The 19,761-nt window shown below is 42.0% G+C and overlaps 1 protein-coding gene across 3 annotated transcripts in view; it reads right to left on the reverse strand.

The window, feature by feature from the left end:
* Positions 1–378: 378 nt before the first annotated feature.
* The window catches only part of Mme (membrane metalloendopeptidase), a 79,498-nt gene continuing 60,115 nt past the window's right edge, over positions 379–19,761 (reverse strand). For all 3 annotated transcript variants that reach the window (XM_026392914.2, XM_026392916.2, XM_026392915.2), the window contains exons 17-23: positions 17,513–17,571; positions 12,202–12,321; positions 10,750–10,883; positions 10,572–10,637; positions 7,885–7,980; positions 7,505–7,581; positions 379–1,841 (exon numbers count right to left, since the gene is read on the reverse strand). In XM_026392914.2, coding sequence (XP_026248699.1) covers positions 1,742–1,841; positions 7,505–7,581; positions 7,885–7,980; positions 10,572–10,637; positions 10,750–10,883; positions 12,202–12,321; positions 17,513–17,571 — 652 coding nt within the window. In that variant the 3' untranslated portion in view covers positions 379–1,741. The remainder of the gene's footprint in view (positions 1,842–7,504; positions 7,582–7,884; positions 7,981–10,571; positions 10,638–10,749; positions 10,884–12,201; positions 12,322–17,512; positions 17,572–19,761) is intronic.

Consider the following 19,761-nt stretch of genomic DNA (forward strand, 5'->3'; position numbering starts at 1 on the left):
TCCCATGAGAGAATGTACCTCTGCAGTGTGAATGAAGGGTCCATGACTAGGGCAATAATAGAGCGAATCTCACAAATGTGGGGCTGGAAGGAAGGGCCCAGGCGGGAAAGAAACTACACTGACTGATTCTATTCTCTAAAAGCCACCACAGGCGACACGGGTGCATGATGTGAGAGCCTGTGGAGCCCTGAGGTGGCACCATGGGCTTCTGCCTCCCCGGTGCTGCTACAGAGCCTTGCTCAGAGTTCACGGAGCTGTGCCACGGGCTCTAGGCAATTTCAAGTGTGTGTGTGTGTAAAATGTCTTAGTGACATCTTTTTAAAGGCAAACGGGCATTTTTCAAGAGGCAGTAAAGTCAACACCCATATTTTGGGTAGATTCTTTCATTTTCACCTTTTATTTGGAAAAATAAGGACTTTGGAAGTGCACCTCTTTTGTAAAATTTTAATCAGGTAAATGAAATGAGCTGAAATAGCCAACAGGACAGGAATAGAGAGGAGCATAAAGTCTCAAGAGATGGATCCCCATAGGGAAGAGGTATCCCCTCCAAAACTCTGTGCCACCCACATGAATTCCATAAGCAGGCCCACCGAGGCCTCCCACTGTCACTCAGAAGCACACCTCACGTTCTGAAGCCAGGGGGCTCGCACACAGGCTTGTGAGCAATGGGCTCCCAACTTCAACTTATTACCAAAGGATCTGCATCAGATGACAAACCCGAGCAGAGGTACATGGGCAGTTCTGCCCTTCTGTCTCAGCCACCCTCAGGGACAGATTTGCTTTGGAAAATCCTGCTTGTGACCCACAAGCATCATCCATCTCCACACCACTGTTCAGTGGCATCTCTGTCCTGAAAGTTTGTGCTTAAAGCTTTCCATCCATTGATAAATTTTTAAAGTCTCACATTTTCATCTGCACAACGCTTAACGGATCTTGGTTCATAACTGCTTATCTTGGTGAGAAACTTTAATATTCCATGATTACCTATAATAACAGTTACTTGGTTGTAAATGTAATTAATTAAATATAAAAATTATTATTTATACATTACTAGAAATCCCTTAAAAAGACCAAGTGTTGAGAGACAGAGAGAGCAAGAAATTGTTTACAAAATTGCAGGGGCCCCAAGAATCTCTGTTATCAGTAAGACAGATATAACCAAAAACAGTTTGGGGCATTCAGTTTTGCCCTAAGAGTGCTTAGAATAAAATGAAGGCTGAATGAATAACTGATATATGGAAAAACTATGTCCATTCCAAGGCCCCCAAATGCATAAGAATTCTTTGGAAGAGTTTTGAAGAGCATAAATATTGCAAATAAAGGTAAAGAGAAGCACTGGCCGTGTGTTTTAAACCAGCATGTGGTGGCCATGCTTTTGGTGCCCACTGTATTGAACCCCTTCTTTTTCTCTTTGATGAGAAGGTCTGGCTCAAGTGGTCAAGTTTCCTAGGGACAGAAAACTGGCAGATCACAAGAGAAACAGAAATGAATGGTAAGATCATCTTTAGAAATGAAGCAGTATTTACACAGTGACACGATTGGTTTGACAGGCCTTGGACCCCTCCGGCTCCACACCCTTTCCAGAAGAACCTAGTTTGATTGGTATGGTGAAGTTCTCATCTCTGTGAATCCCTCCAGGTAACTGCAGTGACCTAGAGGCCCCTGTTCTCTTGGCTAGAATGTTCCAGTCTTCTGTGCTGTTGACGAGTCCAGCCAAGAGCTGTGCTGCTTCTTGGGAAGATCACCAGACTCGGCATTTCTTCTCTGGGTTCATGTAGGAGTTCTTGCGGCAATGAAAGGCTTCTGAAAACTCTGCCGAGTTCTGCAATGTCCCAATAATCCTTTGACACAAACAAAAAAGACATCATCAGCATTGGCTACTCATGTCCACACGAGTGGAGAGCCCTACAGGATTTCTCTGTGCAGGCCAAGTCAATAATTCTAGAATTTGAAATTTAAAAGGAAAAATACACCTGGCACAATGAGTCGATTCCTTGTCATTAACAATTTTTCAATGGAGAGTCTGCAGAGCAGAAGTTAGTGAAAGGCGTGGATTTTGGAGACAGGCTGCTTGGTTTGAAACCGGGTCACCAGGCCTCTCTGTACCTCAGTCTCCTCATTTTAAAAGTGCATATGATAATAGTTTCTGCACCTTGAGATTGTAATGGAGCATTAATCATCCATAAATGCTCTGTGTTTTCAAAACAAACAATGCATATTTGGAATTGTAGTTTCGTAAGAAAAGTTTGGGTGAAGAATGAAATCAGGATTTTTTACTATATTGTGAAAGGGCTCATACAATCATTGAAATATAATAGGCTTTTAATAGGTCTTTGTTATTTTCATTTTTTTTTCCCAAAAGGACTCCTTAAATATCAGAAACTGGATTCAGCCTGAATAACTGGAAAGGGCTGGAAAAATGCCCATGTCTTCTTATCTCTGCTTCCAATGGGCGAAAACAACCGTGTCCAGCACACTATCGGCACCGCGCAGCACTGGAGGGAAGAGATGGGTCAATACAAGGATGTGGAGGGGACCCTGTCATGCCCAGCCAGCTCTGCCCCGCCTCGTCCACCTGAACCAGCAGCATGCTCCCTGGGGTGGGGGCTGGGGGCAGGGGTGCTGGGCCGATGAAGACCAGGAGCATCCTGATTGCTAGAGCTCTCTATGCGCACACAGCCTAGCCCCTGCCTGCCCCCACACCCATTCTGCACACAGATATCCACTGGTACGTGACAGGAGGTGACAGGCTCCACAGACTGGGAGGCAGTGACAAAGTGGTGCACGATAAGGGCCTCTGACAGGCCTCCACTGATTCTGGAGTGGAGACTCTGGAGGCCCTTGACCATGACCATGGAAGGGAGAGGAGCCACCTGGTTCACGTGGAGCCCTCAGGCTGTGGGGGCCTCAGCAGCCACTGTGGCAGGCGGGAAGGCAAGTCCCCAATTCCCAGGCCTGTGTGGTAAACTCCTGTGCAACCCTAGAAAGTGGGACATGGGGCACTAGTGGGACTTAATTTCCCACCGCCTCGCTTAGGCCAGGGGCTGAGAGCTTGACTTATTTATTTTTTTAAGTGCCCATTTCTTATATCTGAAATGTTCAAGAAAAAATGTAGTTTTTCCACCATGTGAGGATACAACAAGAAGTCTGCAGTTTGCATCCTGGAAGGCAGTACTCCCAGAACTTCCTAACTCCGAAATTCTTAGAAACTAGGAATTTTCACTGCTCCTGTCTCTTGGGCGCTGGGCTCACGTACTCTACAGGATGGAGGTGCTTTGGCCCATTGATCCAGTCCGCCTCCCAATTTAGGAAGCTCTAGACTCTGGCTAGGAGACAATCCTCATGGTGGCCTGGGTGTACCTCCCACTGGACAAGCTCCCTAGCTGATAGCACAAACCTGTGAAAGAACAAGAAGAACTGGACTTTGCTTTTTGTTTTATTAAGTTTTTTTCAAAGGCTAGTATCTTAGATTCATCACACGGGAACAAGTACTTCAGCTGCAATGCCCAAACCCATTTGTCTCAAATTAAAAACAGAAAAACACCTTAAAGACACAACCGTCTTTGGAACACAGGGGAAGTTGGAGAGGCAGGAACGCTTGACCTTGAGCACTCAGCTCTGGTCTCCCCTCCACCAGAAGACTTCACTTAGATGCATACCAGGGCCTAACTCACCTTCCTGGGTCTCTAATGAATGTCTGGTGTTTATAACATCAAATCTTTGGATGGAAGATATGCATAACCATTTTGAAAAGTGTGGCACAGTATGAATAAACAAATCCTTTCTCTGAGAGTGAGATTGAATTTCATTAATATTACATAAAACAATTACATGAATTTCATGCTACATGAAAACTATGTGGTTCCTGCGTTGGCGTTTCTAATAACAGAAGATGAAAACTTTGGTTTACTTGAATTGTTACTTCATTAAATAAAATAATTTGTTGTGCTGCTGCTGTTTATTGCCTTGGCAAATAATCACTTGTATTAAAAACATCTAAGAGAGGTGGAGTTGAACATCTATGTGACCAAGAGTGGACTTTCTGACCTATAACATACCTAACTATGCCTGCCTACATGACTTGTTATGCATCTTTCAAAATGGAGCCCCACTGATGAGCACTTGCTCCACTGTATAGTCTCTCTCTCTCTCTCTTTTTTTTTTTTTTTTTGGTACCAGGATTGAACCCAGGGGCACTCAACCACTGAGCCACATCCCCAGCCCATTTCTATATTTTATCTAGAGACAGGGTCTCACTAAGTTGCTTAGGGCCTCACTAAGTTGCTGAGGCTGGTTTTGAACTCACAAACCTCCAACCTAAGCCTCCTGAGCCACTGGGACTATAGGCGTGTGCCACTGTGCACCCAGTTCATTGTATAGTCTAAAATAAACCTAACAGAGATTCTTAGGTAGGTGCTAAAGTCTGATAGGTGCTAAAAGGAATCTTACAAAGCTCACCAAGATCCACCCTGATATTTATAAAATATCAGGAACCAATGTTAATATTTAAGGTAGATGGAGAAAATGTGAGCATTTTAAAGAGGAGTTACTGTAAGGATGCTAAACTATAAGAAGAAATAAAATAACCCTATAACTTGAAAACAACTGCACAAAACACTACAAAGAATATTCTTTCCAAAATATTGGAAACTAAGCTGTGAAAAACATTACCTGAGTTGTTTTTTAGTGGTATTATTTCTATAAAGTTCTCTTTCATTTTCCTGAGTGGGAGATAATATTGAGTAATTTAAGCATGTAGATGATTTTGTCTATTTAGATTTGATTTAAAAATTAACAGATCCCTTAATAGAAATATTGTATCTAAGTAATATTAGAAACATTGTTGTATATTATGTAGTAAATATTATAACAAATAATCACTCCCCAAAGTGCCTATGGATGACTAGCCAAATCTAGAGTTTCAAAAAGAAGTCAATATTTAAATTGTGGACTTAATTTCTAGCATATTTAAGGGTAATTTTTTTTAAACACTAAAGATTTTTGAAGTTTTATTTTAACATACATAAGGCTTTAGTTAAGAAGAATAAAACAATTCTAGTTTAGACCTAACGAATACACTTCTATAGATTTCATCTTTATATCAAGTATATTTTGCCTTTTGTTTTCATTGTCTGGCTATTTAAGCACAAGGTTACAAATCTCCCTCTATTTTGGAAATATTTTTACATACACCACCAAGCACAATTTTTCAATAGCAACGCAATGTCTGTTAGTTTTTAAAGTTCTGTTAAAAATATGTTTTACTTTGTAGAGTCAGGAAGCAGCCTGTTTCCAAAACGAAATGTAACCTCAACCTTTTGCCAAGGAAATCCCTTTACCTCCAGAGAAAATAATAATTTCCTTGACAAAAGGTTGGCATTCCATTTACCCTTCAAAACATACAAACACACTTCTCTTATTATGAATGAAAAATAGTCAAAGAGGCATCTTTGAAGCCAGGACCAAAAGAAAATCAAAGATACAAATAATTCCATGTATTGACTAAAATATTGTTTTTCAGTTTAATATAGGGGGTAGGAAACAGCATACTTAGCTCTGTATTGCTGGACCAGCTATCACTGATGTGCTGGAATAGGCAGGACATAATTTAATTCATGAGCCACAGAAAGCACCTGCCTGGAGCTGATAGGGAATGTGGCAAGTCCATGACTTTTTCCTAAGAATTTTTATTCTGTTCAGACTTCTTATCTAAAAATAATCCTAATACTAATTTTCAAATATGTACATGTAATAGGCACATCACCCGCATTAACATTAGTCCTCTGCCACTCTCATGGTAACTTAATCCTTATTTTAAATGTCAAGAAACTGAGGCACAGAGATGAATAGCTAGTACCAGGGGAAAGCAGCAAACCCCTGATACAGAGACAACGTGAGAGTGCACCCTGGGTGTAGGGATGAACAGTCCTATACCCACCGTAGGCTTTGAGGGTTTCACTCACCTAATAAACAACAAGAGCATAACTAATAGTCACAACAACAGTTTCTCTTGTCAAAAAAAAAAAAAAAACACAAAACCAAAACAAAACAAAATCAAAAACCAAAACCAAAACGTTAGGTATGGTTCAGGAAACCGGGTTATGACGGGCAGGTAGAAAATGCATTTTTAAACAAGGAAATTTTTATCCAGTGGTTCAGATAAAAATGTTAATTCTTAAGAGTCAAATCTCTACCTATTGCAAAATTAAACTTACTCTCTGAGAATGGCAGATTCACAAGTATTACAGTCATATTGCTTCACTCCACTGGGGTCTTTATGGAGCCCTGATTTAGTTCACAGGACACGCAGGGCCAAGCTTTGACAGATTAGACTGTACGGTGCTTTGTGTGAGTTTACCAATGTTCTCTGGTATTCTCGACATTGGATTTGAGACTTCCACAGGAAAATAAAAACTTTTAAAAATTAAAACTAAGAGGTTCACGGGTAGAACATAATGGGAATTGATCCAGTAACATTTTTTTGCTTTGTACCTATAAAGCAATTGATGTAACTTATCAGCAGAACTTAGATGTAGCTCACATCATACAGAAAGTAGGCGCACAGTGTCGGCTGTGAGTAAATGGGTTTCCAGAGAGCTCCCAAGGGGATGACGTCAACAGAGAAGGTACTAGAACATGCCAAGTGAGGTCTCTGACCTTCAAATGTGCCACTTCGTTACGTCATAAATGAACCTGCTTCCTCAGCAGTGAAAGATGGTGTTTGCACAGATATTAGGCTGGGTTTTTCAAATTTAGCCCATTAGTTCCCTTCTGTCCTCAAACTCTCTTTTCCAACAACTCTATAAACTCTTCAGATTTTTATTCCCCTGCCTTTTTTTTCCTGGAAGGTGGTGTTGATCAGCAAATGAGTGATGAAGTGTTATGGTCCATGGGAAGGGGACAGTAGTCAGAATTCAGTCCTAAAACAATACATAGAGACTTAGGAGTCCCATCTGTGGGCCTCTTAGACATTCTACCTGGTAAAGGGCTTGGGCTTCTACTCTCTCTTCCTCTCTGTAGGGCAGTTCTCCCTCGAATCCCTCATGGGCTGGTTTGGGACCTGAGCCTCACTGTGCTCCCCTGGAGCTTTAGAGATAAGGTTATTCCTGGCTGCAGAACCTCGGTTAGTAACCAATTTCCCTTTATGTTATATAGAATCTTTCTTTGCAATCTGGAAGTCACTGTTTCAGGCCTAAACCACTCAGAGCCTTTCAGATATGTGCTTTTGCTAGCTTCAGATAGAGCCACTGTTTGGGGTCAACATCTCTGTTGGACTCATCAAGCACTGAGCAGAGGACAGGTGTATTCTGCAGAAGGGAGCGGCCAGAATGCTCGTGTAAACCTTGCACTGAGATGTTCCATCAGTCCCATCTTTGACATAAACACACAGAAGCATTGGAGTTTCCAAGTTTTATAGAACCAGAGTTGGAAAAAGCCAAATTCCAAACAGAGAAACAATGGCGCCAACCTTGGGTCGCCCAGACTGTAGCTCACACCCACGTACCTGAAATTGCCTGGACTGTGCACATCTGTTTTAATGGAGTTGACGGCATACTCTGGTCTGTAGATCCCACACCACACCTGGAGACAGGAGTAGAAAAAGCAGGCAGTGTGCTCAAGAAGGTGGGCAAATGCAAAACCAAGTGATCTCTGCATCCCTCAGCTACTGACTCCTCGGGTAATGTTTAATGAAGGGCAACCAGGGAAACAATCATTCATCACGAATATGACCTGACAATCTGTCATAAACAATGGGAGTTGGTGGAATCAAATTTCCTGCCACGAGTGATTAACATAAGACCACTCAGCATGCAGTGTCTAACTTACTGTGAAATCACAACTCAGAAAGGTTTTCATGTTTATCAGTCAAGAAGGAGGCGATACCTGGGCAAAGTTCAAGAAGAACAGTTGTCTGTGATTCAGGTCAAGTCCAGGAAGTAACTTCTCTTCACCATTCTTTTTAACATAATTCTGATAGGCCTGGGCGGTAAGTAAAATAGAAACATGCTTACAATTTCTAAATTTATATATAAACCTATTCAGAATACCATGTAAACAAGTAGTTTTACCTTTTATATCAAAATCACCCCAATACCTTTAGATATGGCAATGTACAGCTATTTCCTAAATTATGAAGAAGGCTGGAATTTGCTTATAAGGGCAATGACAAGAGGCAATGATAAGAGTAATGATCAATAAATGCCAGCTGAATTAGAGGGTAACTTAAATAAGTGGGGAAAAAAGTACACACTTGTGGTTCTAGAGGCCCTGCCGGGGGGGCGGGTAGATTGCCAAGGGACTCATCTGCATCTGCTATGTTTAGCTTGGTTACTACTCTTGGCAAAACAGACTCACATTGGACTCATTTGAGTGTTTCTTGCCAAAACTCAAGGGAGTCTTCCGAACCCCTTGGAGGCCCAGGATCCTATGAATCTAGGGAATCTAAGCAACTATTCTGGCTCCCCAAAGATAGGCCAAAATAGACTAAATCTCAATTATGTTAAGAGAAAGAAATTTAGGTGATTTCAATGTCAGTAAATATTCTTAATCCGTAAGGATTTATAGACAGTTGTGAAAAAATTGGAGTTTTTCTCTATTGAATTTATTTCAAAAGGGATTGACAGCGAACTTTCTGAGATGTGTCATTTTCTGTTTCTTACAAAGGAAGGTGATTAATTAGGCCATACATTCCATTTCTTTCTGTTCCCCATCAACACAGAGTTTCTGAACCTCTAGGTGAAGACTCCGTGGTTAGGTGTGGGGAAAACTCCTTCTCTGGGAGCTCACGATCTAGCCGAGGGGCAACGCATTCATATAAAGAACTCACGTATTCAAAGTGTAATAAATTATTTGCACAACTGTAATTTGCTTCATTATTATAATTGTGTCCTGGCACTGGGTGAGGATCTCTGTGGAATGACCAGCAACTGTAGTTCAGAGCAGAGGATCCTCAGTCTGGCTGTATGTGAGAATCCACCACGAGGCTGCCAAGAGTGCAAAGGCCTCCCCCTTCCAGCCAAGGTGGGGTGGCAGGGGCTGGGTTTGCCCGCCCACTGAAATCACCACGTGACAGAAAAGATACGAAATAGTGATTGGCATGTCACTGAGCATCAGGCAAAAAGAAAAATGGTCCCTGAGAGATAGAAAAGAAACAAAGTGTGCATATGGCCGCCCTCTCTCGCTGCCTGGTGAGTTCAGGCCACATGCAGGGAGGGAAACTCAGCTGGACTGAGCTGAGGGGCAGCTGACAGTCTCGAGTCACCGGAAGTAAACACTGAAAAGAGAGAGAGGACATCAGAGGTCGCAGACGGTCACCCTCAAGTGCTCCCTTAGCAGAGATCTGAGATGTGTGCGAGCTACTCAGAGCCATGAAAGATGGCCCAAAAATCTGAGAGATGAGAGTGCCTGTCGCTCACAGGACAGAGGGGAAGCTGCGAGATTCACAGCAGGGCTCCCGACAGAGGGAATAACTGTCCCCAGCCTGAGCACTCTGCTAATGTCACTTAACAGTGTTGTAAAAGCAAAACCAAAGGTCAAAACATTTCTACAGAAGTTAACTCTACCCTACAATAAAGCTTGAGGATATTTATAGAAAAACAAGAAACAGTTCACACCCCAGGAGGTAAAATGCACAGTGTGTGCCATCCAGCCAACAGATGGCAGAAAACACACCAGCCAGCATTCTAAAGCAGGAAGGTGTGGGGACTCCCTGCTCGGGGACCTTCAGCTGCTCCAAGCCTCGGACTCTGATCATTCATGGTCACTGCTGCCTGCAGGTCCTCCATCGTCCCTGCACATTGCCCTGACAGTCACCAAGGTTCCCTTCTGCCCTCTAACCCGACATTCCTATGTGAACAAATAACTCTGCATACTCCTCCAGTCCAGGAACGCGCAATCTACCCGAGGCATTGAGAAGCTTGGTTCTAGGTCCCTTGGGCCATCTCAGGTGGACTCTGCTCACTCCCTCCTGCGTGTGCTCCCCTGGGATTGGGGAAGCACTCAGTATCACCCTCACTCCTCCTCGTTGCCTCCATGGGCACCCTTCCTCTACCCTTTTGTGAAAACCCCATGTGCGTCCTCTGTGCACATGGCAGTCCCTAGCCGGTCCTTTAGTTCTTAGATCATCAAATGACACCTTTCATGGAGGGTGTGTTGCTGTCTCTCCAGCACCCAGACTGGTGCCCAACCCAAGGCAGAGCTTTCAAGGAATACCTGTCAAAGGCAAGAGCAACGTAAGGCAGCTGAGACTCCCAGGATGCTGTGTTGACGACAGTTGGGCCAACGTCAAGGCCACGTGCTAGAGCCAAGCCAGCCCTAACTGCAGCACTGGAGACTCAGCGTGCTTCCTTGGCTCCTTGGCTTTTGGGAACCCAGGAGCATGGCGTTCAGCTCTGTCACATCAACCCTACTGACCTGTGGCTGGCCACAGTGAGGGTCCCCTTGCTCCTCACTTACATTCTTCATCTGCTGATCATAGTACATGTGTCTTTGCAAAGATCTTAAAATAAGTGGTTAAATATAATAAATATTCACCCCTCCTCATTAGAGTGAAAGAAAATACCATCACTCACTCTGTAGGCCTGGCCAATGCCTCCATTATCGGCAATGTTTTCTCCCAGTGTATTAAGTCCATTGAGCTGTCAAAAAAAAAAAAAAAATCCTCCATTAGGATGATCGTGCAAAGCGCCAGTGCTCACTCGTGAGTGAGTGAACACGCTGAGGCTCTTCTGAAGAATGTGAGTGACGTACGTGCTGCCCGCCTGCCAGGTCCCAGGTGAAGTTTCCGTACTGGTGCACCATGCACTGGGACAGCTCTTTGAAGTTATGTGCAGACTGTGGCGTCCACCAGTCAACGAGATCGCCATCTTTGTTAAAATTCCTGCCTGCAACAGATTTATTTAAGTCAAATGGAAACTCATTGCAAAAGTTGCTTATCTTTATCTTGCAGAGGCTGAAACATGGCTCTGTGGACAACACTGGGCTGGACAGAGGAGAGAAGTTGCTGTTCTCAACCATGGAGTGGGCAAAGCCCAGACCGTCAGCGCCTGCGGCGCTTGTGTGCCTGGGCTCTCGGTATCTAGACGAGGCCACAGACCCAACACCCTGCAATTGGCTTATGTTGTTGGGTGGCTTTACCTGCATGAATCTGCTGTATTAAGGCACCTGCCACATTCCCAGGCCCTTCCCAGGTCCTGTGGCTTCCCTCTACTTTGAGCACACCCAGCAGTCTCCTCTTTCTTCCAGAGCTCTCCTGCCAAGCCTCACCTACACTGATCTTTCCCTTTTCTGAGCTCTAACCACATTTCCACATACCGTGGTTTGATACTGAACTTTATCATCTTTTTATCTATAAACAGGAAGAGGGCTTCGGAGCCTCACTATTCACCCACTCGCCAACTCTACCAGTTCCTCGCTTGTGTCTGTGCACGAGCGTTTCGTGTGCTTCTGTTTGTGTTCCATTTGAAAAGTGCAAGCTGTATTTGCACCATTCTGCTAAGGCTGAGTTAACAGATGCTTAGCCAGGCTTTTTAAAAACTGTACCTCTTCTGTCACCTTCTTCTCTATGGCTCTCCAACCTTGGGTCATGTTAATGCTTATTTTTTTGCTGTTATTCTCTTCCTACTATTTTTCTACTTGTGAAATAATCCTGTTATAATTTCAATTATCACTTTACACACCTCTGTTTCTCTCAGCTTTCATTGAAACTCTAAATCTACTTTGCCATTTAGGGCAGCATATAAACATGTAAGTGTCTATTGTTTGCACAGGTCTAATCCATGTAGTAGGTTTAAGATTTAAACAGAACATCCCCAACTGATAGCAGCTTAATAGTCTTATGGGCACCTGGATAGGAGAGGTCTTCAACTTTTATTTTCTCTTTTTAAGACATGACCCTGCCCTCTAGGATCACTGTGCAGCCAGGGAAGAAGACCCACACCACTGCTGGTGCCCACCAGTGCCACCGTCTCTTCTCAACATGCTTCACTCTCACAGTGCCCAGCACACATCGATCCCCACGCTAGTCAGCATCTTGTGATCTTCTTAAGCAACAATTTAAAGGGAACTCTGAGAGTATAATCAAACTTAGGGCGATGATACACTGACGAACAAGTGTAGTGTTCTACTGCTACGTTATAACAACTCCTGACCAGATTTAAGGGGATGTATCTCAGCCAAAGGAGGATGCCAGCTGGGCTTTACCATTATCATCGAAGCCATGGGTGATCTCGTGTCCAATGACCATGCCGATGCCCCCGTAGTTCAGCGAGTTGGACTGGTGGGCACTGAAGAAGGGGGGCTGCAGGATCCCCGCTGGGAAGACTAGAAGAGAGAAACTGGTTGGAGGTCACTGTGGCCTTATTTGTCGCACAACACCAGGCCTGGGCCTGGTTGTCCCTTTGCTTGCTAATGTGTTACCACTCTGCCAGTGTTATGTATATAAACACTTTCTGTGACAGAAACACATGCCACTCTTTTATTACTGATAGCAACAAAGAGATCAGCCTGGAGCGGCACCATAATCTATGATTTATTCATGGCAATCTACTTTACGATCTCTTTTTAAGATTGTTTTTTGCTGTAAGGAGTTCTGGACCAGGAAAATTTATAATCTACATTCAGAAGGTCCTTTTCCCCTTGTAAAAATTTGGAAGAAGTAGTTACTCAATAACGCAGCACTTCTTCTGATGTTACCTCTAAAAATGTATCCATCTACGACAGCATCTGAAATCCACAGTCATTCCTTCAAAGGTGTCTCTCCATCACAGAACCCTATTTTACTTTCATCAAGGCACCTATAATCCTTCTTTGTTTATGGCTGAGTCCTTGCTTTCCCTCTAATCCCCCCCCCCTCAAATTTCAGCCCTTGGAGCCAGAGATCTGTGTGACTGAACACACCCTGTTTGTGGCTTTCTGGCTCATCTGTGTTTAAGCTCCTCATCTCAGAACCGCCACACAACAGTGCCAGGAGCACAGAGGGAGCTGGGAAGTGTGCTGATGAAAGAGCCATCGTGGTAAGTGAATACACGGACAATGATGTGGTCCTGAAAACCTCAGTAAGCGAACTGGAGTCCACCTTGACGAGCCCACGTACTTGCTGACCTTCTGTACTGGGATGTAGCACCCCGGGATGCACCTTCCCTTCCTCCTAGTAGCGTCCACCCTTCATCTCTGGTGGATTGACTACAGTCAGCCTCAGAATTGTTCATTTCCTGATTGGTCTTTCCATTTCCTGTCTTACCCATGGAGATCTGCCCTGATTCCAATCTAGCCTCTTAATCTAAGTGTGGCTTAACGTGCAGCCCTGGTCTTGGATTCTCTGCTGCAGAGACACCCCCCGTGGCTCTCCATGCTCAGCAACTGAACACTGCATCTTGTTCCTGGTCTCTGGCTCCGTCATCACCTCCTACTCTTCTGTGTCCTTCTTCTTCCTGCATCACTCTCTCTATGACCCTCTTATATTAAAGTGCCCAATGACACTTTCACTGCTGTAAAATAAACTCACAAGGTGCCTTTATTCTCTTGCCTTGGAATATATTTCCCCTGTTGAACAAAAAAGATCTCTGCTTTTGGACAATGCTATTTAGAAGTGGTTAATCTTTGACCTTGTAAATGAATTAAAATCAATGCTTACAGTTTTGTTATTTTTGTCTTTCATGCTTTAAAATTCTACTCTCCATTGAGTAACTGAAATATCATGTTCTGTAACTGAAAAAAAAAAAAAAAACTTCAGCAACAATACCTGTTGCATGCAAAGCCCTGGGCTGTTGCTTTGTGGTCCATCAAGAGTATAAGAGAGGGACTCCGACCATAAGAAACTTAAGAGCTGGTTCACATGAGCAGTAATGTTTCTTTGTCTTATAGATAGGCTATACATGACCTAACCTTAAATGGATTTCAGGGACAAATATTAGTTATTTGTACAGGAGACTTTATAAACACCCTAAATAATTTAATTGCTCCCCAAACTGTTAAAAAATTGAAAAGTTGCCATCACACTGAAATGGCAAAATAATTAAAAAAATACTTTGTCCTTGGAGAATTTTGATGAAAGTTATACCTCACGTGTAGCTGCCTGAGCTAAACAGTGCCAAGAAATTATTTTTAGCTTAAAGTCTAAAAATTATGTGCAGTACTTTATTAACTTAAAGTGAACACGATCTCCCACACTATGTACTTTGATTAAAATCCACCCATTATATAAAATGCTCTTATGAAATGTGCTCTCAAGACTAAACATTAACTAAAGATCCTGCTGACTTAATTGTACCCTTCGATGTCATTCTTCAGGCAAGAGATAAGATTTTTATGGCTCATATTAAATACTAGTCTCCAAGTTCAACTTTGCAAATTATGACCTCCTCTTTTACTCTGTCAGCCAAATCCCTGTAATGAGGATTTTCCCTGCTGGTCTTATCGATGTTGCTCATGAACTTCACGACTGTTGTTTATTAGCAATTGCTCGGTTGTGCATTTTTTAATGTTCATGATTGTCAACAAGTTAATTAATTAAATAAGTCACTGGTCCATGAAGCAAATGAGTGAGTTTCCTCTGCCCTCTTCTCAGTCCCATCACCTCTGCCTTCGCACTTTGTCTGGTTTATTTTTTTTTTAAGGCTGCAAGTAATTCAATTTTAGAATATTTCTTATAAATTCAAGTTTGCACTCAGGTAATTTTTTTTTGTACCAGAGATTGAACCCAGGGGCACTTAACCACTGATGGCCATATCTCCAATCATTTTATTGGAGTTCAAAGCCAACCTTGCTAAATTGCCGAGGTTGCTTTGAACTTGTGATCCTCCTGCCTCAGCCTCTTAAGTGCTGGGATTATAGGCGTATGCCTGGCTAGGTAATTTTTTGTTGTTGGAAAATGATTAAACATTCTTTTTGTATTAAATGAAGTAACATGTTTGGAAACACTTAATTGTTAAGCCTGAAACCAATACTCTCAAGAATGAAAAAAAGATATTTTAGAAAATCTAATTCAAGGTATTCAGAGGCCACATGGTCTGAATACATGACACAGCTCAGACATTCCTGAAATTGAAAAAGGAATTGATGTAAAAATTTGATTTAGTTTTAATGAAAAAGGAGAACACCACCGTGTTAGGACTTTCCATCTGACTTGATCAATTCCTTGAGTCAGATTTTTTACATTCAGAATGATGCCTGAATAGTGCCTGGAATTTACAGAGAAATGCTTGACAAAATATTCACGTGCAGCTTTCCTAAGGGCGTGATGTGGGAGGATTCCGGAGCTCTGGGAAGCAGGTGTGCTGGGAAGGGGAGCCCTGAATCCCATACACTCGGTGTGCCTTCTGGCTCTGGTAACTGTGTTGATGTGAAGTGGAGGGTACCTACGAGTTGGGATGTGTCTACTTCTATGAGTTCTAACCAAAGGTAGGAGTCAATGGAAAAGCAGAAATTATTGATATGAGTCACTAACTCCCTTTGTGATAATAAAACAAGTACTTTTTAATGTAACAACATAAGACAACCCATTGTGTGAGAACTGTATGCAGTGTAATTTGGGGTATGTGTGTGGCAGGGGTCATTTATGTGGCACACACTTGGCATCGATTCTGAGATGGGTATCACATCACACCCATTAAGATGCTGTGGCAGAAGGTGTGTGGGTGTGTACATGTGCATCCCCCCGCCACACACACATATTTACCAAGGAGGAAGATGGGGAGATGAACCTTCACTCATTTTTAGTCAAGACTCCCCACTTTGAAAATTTAAATGCATCATTAAAGAGAAAAGTGCACATCTCAAAGATATCCCCTCCTGACTGACAGTTTCCCCTTCTCTGAACTGCTGTTATTAGCAGACGTGCACAGGAAAAGAGCTTAATGTTTTTTATTCATATTTTCATCAGAGGAGTTTATCTTGAAAATTTTTCAAAAGGTCTTTCTTATGAATTAAGAATTTAAAGCCAATTTCTAGATTTTCCAGATGATAACTGACTACTCTGTGAAATGTTAGCCAACCTCCCCCCCACCTTTGCCTTCTCTTTCCTTTGTGTGCTTATTTGGTGTGAAGATACTAAACTCAAAATGAGAACATTCCCAGCTCCTCTCTGAACAGGCAGTCTCAGAAGTGAACCCATTTTGAGCCCCTGGGACTTGGGGTAGTTCAATCATGCAGGTTCCTGTCCTAACAGGCTCTGGAGAAAGGCCAAGGCCTGGCCAAGCCACAGTGGTCCTACAGGGTCTGTCTGGCTCCTGTCCTTGAGAATGAATCACCCCTGGGTCTGATAGGCTCTGGAGTCCTCCCAGAGTGGGAATGAAGTGAGGTTATGCCCATTGCTCTGCCCCAGTGCAGAAATAAGGGTATGGCTGCTTCACCCTGCTCTGCGATTACACTGCAAGTTATCTCTGCTCTCTGAGTTGCAGTGAAGTATGAACTAGATCTTGCACTGACAGGAGGACTGAATATAATTGAAAGGAGGTCTTCAGGGGCCAGGGATGCAGCTCAGTGGTACAGCATGTGCTTAGCATGCACCAGGGGTTCAATCCCCAAAGGCACTTATAAGAAAGATCTTCAAAGAGAAGATCCTCCAGAGATAAAGGCATTTGTAAGAAAAGTCCTGACAGGTCTCTCTAGAAATACATTCCACAGGACTGACTGCCAGGATTCTAAGTAGATGATTGTTGAGCAGGTTTGGTCTAGGTCTGCCAATCATTTCTCTATCTGGAAAACAGATTAGCCCAGACTTGGAGCCAACTGATTTTAACTTCAGTATACATGTCTTACTTATTATCTTTATGTTATGTAAAGACAATCTTTTCTCATTACTTTATATAATTCATTTTCATGTCATCCACCAAAGAAAATTCCAGATGTATTCAAGTTTTTTTCCAAAAATAGAAACCATAAAAATACTAGAAAAAAAAATGTTGATAACTTCCTAATGTTATCTGTTCCTAAGCTTAAAGGCAAATGGGAAAGGCATAATCAATGTAATTTTTTTCTTTTCTGGTCAAAAGTGGTTACGTAAATACAATTCCAAATGGTTCAGCCTAATACACTTTAGCTTTTAATGGTTTGAACTCCCCAAGGCTTTTGGAAGGAGGATGACATAGACTGGAACCATTTCCACTTGAGCTAGCATAACCACCAGGAGACCTTGATCTATAAAAAGTTGACTCCTTGAACTTGAACCATTTCAACATGTTGATGCTTAGGAAGTCTGAAAGTCAATATAACTTTATAGAGATATATATTTAATGGACTTTTAGAAAGTACTTAGAAATTAAATAAAAACCACTTGGAAATAAGATAAACTGTTTAGCTATAAATGGGAACATTGTAACAAAACCAAAACTCCTTAATGTGATTTGTACTGATTTAAATTTTGCCATTCTAGTAAAAGAAAGGCACGTAGATACATCTACTTTCAAGAAGTATATTCAATAAACCAAAAAGTCAGCCTCAGCTCTGGGGTTTTGGGTATTAGAAATCATCCACAGGAGCACGGTGGGCTGGCACAGTGGGGAACACATCTTACCTATCTGGTTTCTGCCTGAAGAATAAAAGGCATTGACCACGGCTGCTCCGCTTATCCACCTACGGAAGACACAAGAACTGGTTAACAAAAGACAATACATCATCCAACTCCATCTGCTCACTATGATAAAACATTACCATTCCTAGAGGAATGTGAACTTTCTGTTTGAAATAGGATAAGCAAACTAAAATGAGCTCATGATGTGAGAGCTCATTGGAAAGGATTTCTATTTCTTAAAAATTCAGCACAGGGCTGGGACCGTAGCTCAGTGGTGGAGTACTTGCCTACCATGCCTACCCAGGCACTAGGTTTGAGCCTCAGTACCACATGAAAATAAATAGATAAAATAAAGGTATTGTGTCCATCTACAATTTAAAAGCATATTTTAAAAGAATTTTGGCATATATCCAGGTCCGTGACGATGTGGTTTTTTACAGAGGTATCAGACAGTGCAAAACCCATGGCGTGTGTCTGTTCAGAAACTACAGTGGGTTAAGGGTATATCAGGATGTGTTGGCTTTATTTTCCTAATATTAAATAACTATGTCATCAGTTCAGGAGCATTTGACAAAACGCTTCAGATTCAAGTATCTTTAAAACCTTTTAAAATTCTAATTTACAAAGAGTCTTTTTGGGAGCTATGATATCTCAGGTAATTAGCTTGGAACAATGCATCTCTTATTATGGGCTCTTAAAGCTGTTTTTTTTTTTAATGCAACATTCCAACTAATTGAGCAAATGTATATCTCTGAATGACACTAAAGTGGTCACCAGTCGTCTATACCTGATTTATGCTCTGCAGAGAATCAAGAGATTTTATAAAAAATACACTCCCTGACTGCAGGAGACTGGTTTAGCTGAGATGAGAACAATGCACAAATAACTATAATAAAAGATTGAATTTGAAAAATGCAAAAAATAGCTTTCAAACAATAATTTGAGGACTGAAGGATAAGAGCTAATGTCTCTCATGTCTTTCTGCTCAGATGTTATGAAAGATGTACATCAACAATTGTGCTAAGCACTTGTGTGCAACAAGAAAAATATTCCATTTTAATAGACTACTCCATATATATTCACTGGAATGCACCCTGCTGGACTTCAGATAACCTCTTAAGCATCATCACCCAGCAGACACTCGGACAAACACATACCATTTTATCTAATGCCTTGCTGTGGTTATTCCATGTTCAGGGCAACACTTAGTAAGACAATTATTACCCTTTACACACAAGATTACAGTAATCTGCACAATGAAGATAAATCAACTGTTCCCAGAGTCAACTTCCCAGATCAGTAGCACCCAAATCAGCACCTGAGTCACAATGTGAGGGAGGTACTGTAGAGGTCAGACTGAGTACTATTCTGATCTCCGCAATGGCAGGGCCACATACAGAACAACTGTCTGGTGCGTCCCAAGTGTGGTATTTGTCTGTAATCACAGGATGAAGGATGCAAACTTCTTATTTATTCTGTCCAGTTCACCTTGTGTGAACTCGTCCTTAGGAAGATAATCAGGTTGGAGGTGGGGTGAAGGGCTGGTCTGTGTGTTTCTCCCTTAGTTACTTAGTTGTTTTAATTAGAGAAAAGCATTCTTAAACAGACGGGACACCAGATTCATCAGTCCTCCCTAAGGTCCTCACAGCTGTGACATCAATATTTTAATATTTCTTGCAGGCTGATGATTACAAGAATATTTATTTTGTATTTATTTTAATTACACTTCCACTTGCTTCCTACACAACTAGTGGCGACTCACTACAGAAATGTGAATTTTCAAACCCAGGAATGCTGAACTAAAACCGAGAAAGCAAAAACTGAGAAAGAAAAAACAGAAGGATTTCATTTTTGTGACTTACAAATATTATAAAATAGGAATATGTATGTAAACAAAAGTCATGATCAGGAAAAACAATATATGAAAACTATGTTCACTTATATTACATGGGTGCTATGGCAGGGGTTCAAATGTGGCTCCAAGCAGCTGGCAAAAAGGTCAAAATGGAAAATGTGTTCACACTGCTCCTGAGAAAACAAAGGTCTTCCTGATGTGTCCCCTACCCTTGGACAGCAAACATGGCAACAAAATTGATGTATCAATTGCTCATAATTATTAAAACTGTAATTGCTATAAAGCTAATATAATATGTTTCCTGGTCTTGGCAGATTTCAGGGTTGTTTCTCAGTGTTGAACCTCTGATGCAGGGACAGCAAACTCTGCATGGACTTTTGTGGGTAATTACAAATAA

This window comes from Urocitellus parryii, chromosome 2 (assembly GCF_045843805.1).
Source record: "Urocitellus parryii isolate mUroPar1 chromosome 2, mUroPar1.hap1, whole genome shotgun sequence".
Classification (NCBI taxonomy): Eukaryota; Metazoa; Chordata; class Mammalia; order Rodentia; family Sciuridae; genus Urocitellus; species Urocitellus parryii.